This window comes from Branchiostoma floridae, chromosome 9 (assembly GCF_000003815.2).
Source record: "Branchiostoma floridae strain S238N-H82 chromosome 9, Bfl_VNyyK, whole genome shotgun sequence".
In the NCBI taxonomy this organism is placed as follows: Eukaryota; Metazoa; Chordata; class Leptocardii; order Amphioxiformes; family Branchiostomatidae; genus Branchiostoma; species Branchiostoma floridae.
Genome location: NC_049987.1, coordinates 9,474,066 through 9,478,473, shown reverse-complemented (window position 1 = coordinate 9,478,473; position 4,408 = coordinate 9,474,066). Strand labels below are relative to the sequence as shown.

Sequence of the window (4,408 nt, the reverse complement as noted above, 5' to 3'; positions counted from 1 at the left end):
TCAAGTCTCTATGACATTGGTTTCCAGTTGTACAAGCAAAGCCGAGAGTCAAACAAAGAGTCTGCCAAGTCAGCGAAATAGATCCTAATATTTACAAGCGGAAATGTTTGGTCCTTTTGTTCTGTAGCCATAGTACATTGCAGTTACCTGATCTGTTAGTCAGGTTACTAGAATTTCAGTCACTGCGTCATGTTTCTATGGCATTTGTCCTGTTTGTTATATTTACTATTGATAAATTATGATTAGAAGATAACAATGTGCGTAGGTTAGTCTGAGGGCATAACGTACAAAGGTAAAACAGTGACCTAAAGAATAAATAACACAGTAACACAACAACTTCTACGGTAAAGATGGTCGTGGAGTAATGCTTACTGAACCTGCAGAAAGGCATTTTGATACTTTGGAGTCAAGCTGTTTTCTTTTAGACCAGATCACTAAGCCCAACTTAAAGGACTATTATACTACAGGTTCAGGTCAGAGAATACTAGACCCCTTTACTGAGGGTTTGTTACTGAGAAGATGCTCATCAATCTGTGCATATTTTGGAGTTCCAATTGTTCGACAAAAGCTGAAGGGAAATCTTACAGAATTTTAGGCGAGCCATTTCAACTCCAAGATAGGAAATAGCTGATTTTCCGGAACGACGAAAGCAACAGTCTTTACAGTCAGAACTAGTCAAGGGTGCCTAAGTCCGTGTAAACGAATGACTAATTATTAAATATGCACGCGATCATGAGAAGGCTTCGTCCACGCAGCAAAGATATGTTTTGATCAAAACTTTGCCTGATCATGAGTCATAGTTTACATGGCGTCCACTCGACCGACTGGTCGGTCAGATAAGAATGTTTAAAAAGGACTCTGAAGTCAGTATAATCTTGGAACGACAGGAGTAACAGATCAAGATTTGCACACCTTCTGCAAGAACAGCGTCCATCAACACTACACTGGCAATGCGGGGCGCGTATACACTCTTCCTGCTGCTGTGTGGCAGCACCTGTCTGCTTGCTTCAGTCATACCCAAGGAAGAGGTGAGTGGGAAAACTTGAGACGATTGTCACAAACATTTCCTATTCCTGGTGGATACTTTAGCTGTTACAAAAGTTTCACTTGAAATATGTCAAAAACAATTGGTCCATGGTACCGACGGGGGTAAGGTCATTTGATATGAACAAGAGTAGTTTGGGTCAGCTGACCGAATAAAGATCTGTTACAGTCAAAGTTTTTCGTAAGTTTCGCCTTTACATAATACGATACGCCTCATGCTATACGATGTATGCAGAACTATCTATACAAAACACAAAATTATAGAAATATGCTACGTACGTGGATAATTTGTTGGTCTACTTTCCCATTGACAGATCCTTGGCGCTGTCAGGGACTTCCAGCAGTCAGGCCATGGTAAGAAACAAGTTGGAACAAATGGAACATCTATTTTTATAGTAAACATCACTTTCTATCCTGTGTGCCATTCGAATCTGTTTTGTGTTGTGAGTCCTGTCTAACAGTATTACTATCAATAGCAATCTATAAGAACTCAGGTATAGCGATTTCTGATGACTTGTGCGGTTTCTTGTGCATTTTCCCAGCCGCAGACGCCGGGCTAGATTTCACCCACCAGGCCTCTCTAGACGAGCACGGTCGGTTCCACCTGCTGTGGAAGTTCGACAGCGAGACCATCACGTTCGAGGCGCATGTGCAGACCACGGGGTACATCGGACTCGGCTTCTCACCCAATGGGGGCATGACCGGATCTGACGTCATCATCGGATGGGTGAAGGACGGCCAGGCCTTTATAACGGTAAACCGTAGTCACACCTGCACATCTTCTACGAACATTTTGTACCATGTATATGTAGCGGACCACTCTTTTTATAAATCATACTTTTGAAATGAAAGTTTCATGACCCTCTCAATGAATAGTGAACATATCGAAATGTTTTTTTTTTTGGAGTTTATTTACTCGTGTTGCCGTGATTGAGTGAACGCAGAGATCAAGGGTTAACCGGTTACTTTGATACGTGACGGCGCTCTCACGGCGCTCTCACGGCGATGGCAAACTTGCCCCATCGCCGTGAGAGCGCCGCGATGGTAGAAAAAGCTGCTCTAGTGGAATCTCTACTGCGACGCCAGCGCGCTCTCAGTGCGACGGAAAACTTAAAAGTCAGCAATTTTTATGAGCTGCCAAAGACTTAAAAGATTACTCAACGAATTTCAGAGATAAAGAACAAAATTTCTTACGTTTTGTGTATTTTATTGTCTACTAACTCATACCTTTATGCAGTTTTAAATTGTAAAATGAAGGCTGTTAACAAATCCAATTTTGCTCACTGTACAGGGCTCAGCGTGAGTCTAAGATAACCCATACGTTTGACTTGCTGGTTTTTTTAAAATTAAATTTGCCATGTAACTTATTCAAAATGAATATCATTATCATACCACGTTATTATAGTAAATTATAAAATAATGAAACGATTTGATGTATTGAAAATAAGTCTTCCATAATCTCAATCTACAGGTTAAGAACATGAAAACTAAAATGTTATTCTGTTGACATTTAAAAATAAGTGAAGACATAATAAAGCTTTGTGTTCTTGATTATTCCATCTCAGTTTATTTATTGTACATCATTTGTATTTTTTTTAACATTTCTCCGAGTTCTTTTTCGCCAATTTATGTTATATCTAATCTGGAGAAATCATGTGATACAAAACGCTGAATAAAAGCATTGTATGTGTAGTTATCCAATTTGTATTACCCATGATTTTAATTAGGAAGTGACTCAAGACACAAAAGTAAGATTTGACAAAAAAATTCATCAAAATATTCTTCTCCAAGAATAAAGATTGTATGAACTATAGTTGAGAGCGCAGCGAGAGCGCGGTGAGATCGCCGTCCCTGTGGAATGGGTCCTATCATTTATACCCCCTTTCCACTAGGACGGCGCTCTCACGGCGCTCTCTCTGCCACCTCAAATATGGAAGAGCGCGGTGAGAGCGCGGTGGGATCGCCAAGGTCGCCATGGGAGCGCACAGAGAGCGCGGTGGGAGCGCCATGGTCGCCATGGTCGCCATCACCTCCGCGACTGTTTTGAACCTGCTCAAAACAGTCGCCGTGAGAGCGCCGTGGACGGCGATCTAACGATGAGCGCAGAGAGAGCGCCAAGGGAGCGCGCAGCGAGCGCCGTGAGCGCCATGAGAGCGCACAGCGAGCGCGGCGAGCGCAATAGGTCTCAACAGTGGTTTATGATACCAAACTAGCTAGGACGGCGCTCTCACGGCGCTCTTTCTGCGCTCTCAACTGCAGTTTGAGAAGAAGTATATTTGAAACAGACAGGACCCGGAGAAATGTTTAATATGTACCGATGATTTACAATGAAACAAACCGAGAAGGAATAACCAGGGTTTAAAAAAAGGTTTATCATTTCTCAACATATATTTTTTTAAATTTCAACATGATGACATCAGTTTTCTTGTTCTTCATCTGTACATTTATACTATTGAAGTCCTGTTTTCAATAAATCGAAGTGTTTCAGTGTTGTATGATTTACACTAAAAGCGTGGCATGATAAAACAATTTATGGTGAACAAGCTACATGACAGATTTAAGAAAAAGGAACAAGACAAACGTGTATATTTCAGACTGAGTGACTGTACAGTGACCAAAATGGGATTTGTTTACAGCCTTGATTTTATTCTTTGAATGTTATGTAAGACGTAAAAGGATGACTTTAAAGATAGCAAAATACACTATACACCAAAAGATTCGTTCTCTATCTCTGAAATTCGTTGAACAATCTTTCAAACTTTTGTTAGCTCATAAAAAGATGCTGACATTTGAGTTTTTCGTCGCGGTGAGAGCGCGCTGGGGTCGCCGGAGCGATTCCACTAGAGCAGTTTTTCCGGCGTCGTGGCGCTCTCACGGCGCTCTGGCCCATTTTCCATCGCAGCGAGAGCGCGGTGAGAGCGCCGTCAAGTGGAAAGGGGGCCTTACCATTGTTCAGCCCTATTGGCGCTCTCCGCGCTCTCACGGCGCTCTAATGGCGCTCTCACGGCGATCATTGTTGCATCGCCATCCTCGGCGCTCTCACGGCGATGGTATGGCAGGGATCCATACCATCGCCGTGGTGATGGCGCTCTCGCGGCGATGGCACTCCCACGGCGCTCCCACGGCGCTCTCACCGCGCTCCCACGGCGACCTTGGCGATTTCACCGCGCTCTCACCGCGATAGTCAAATTTGCCATCGCCGTGAGAGCGCCGCGAGAGCGCCGTCCCAGTGGAATGGGGGTATAACAGGGGGTGTACTTTTCTAGGGAACACCCTGTATTCACCACTTCAGGAATCACAATAATATATGTTGGAAATGCCTTGTTATGTATTGAATTTTATTCTATGAGTTACTATTTTCCTG

General features: G+C 43.1%; 1 protein-coding gene across 3 annotated transcripts in view; it reads left to right on the top strand.

The window, feature by feature from the left end:
• Positions 1-538: 538 nt before the first annotated feature.
• Positions 539-4,408, top strand: part of LOC118422701 (DBH-like monooxygenase protein 1) — an 88,522-nt gene continuing 84,652 nt past the window's right edge. The window contains exons 1-3 of one of the 3 annotated variants that reach the window (XM_035830408.1): positions 539-1,028; positions 1,359-1,398; positions 1,587-1,798. In XM_035830408.1, the coding sequence (XP_035686301.1) occupies positions 951-1,028; positions 1,359-1,398; positions 1,587-1,798 (330 nt within the window). In that variant the 5' untranslated portion in view covers positions 539-950. The remainder of the gene's footprint in view (positions 1,029-1,358; positions 1,399-1,586; positions 1,799-4,408) is intronic. The other 2 variants (XM_035830407.1, XM_035830410.1) reach the window with 2 other exon arrangements.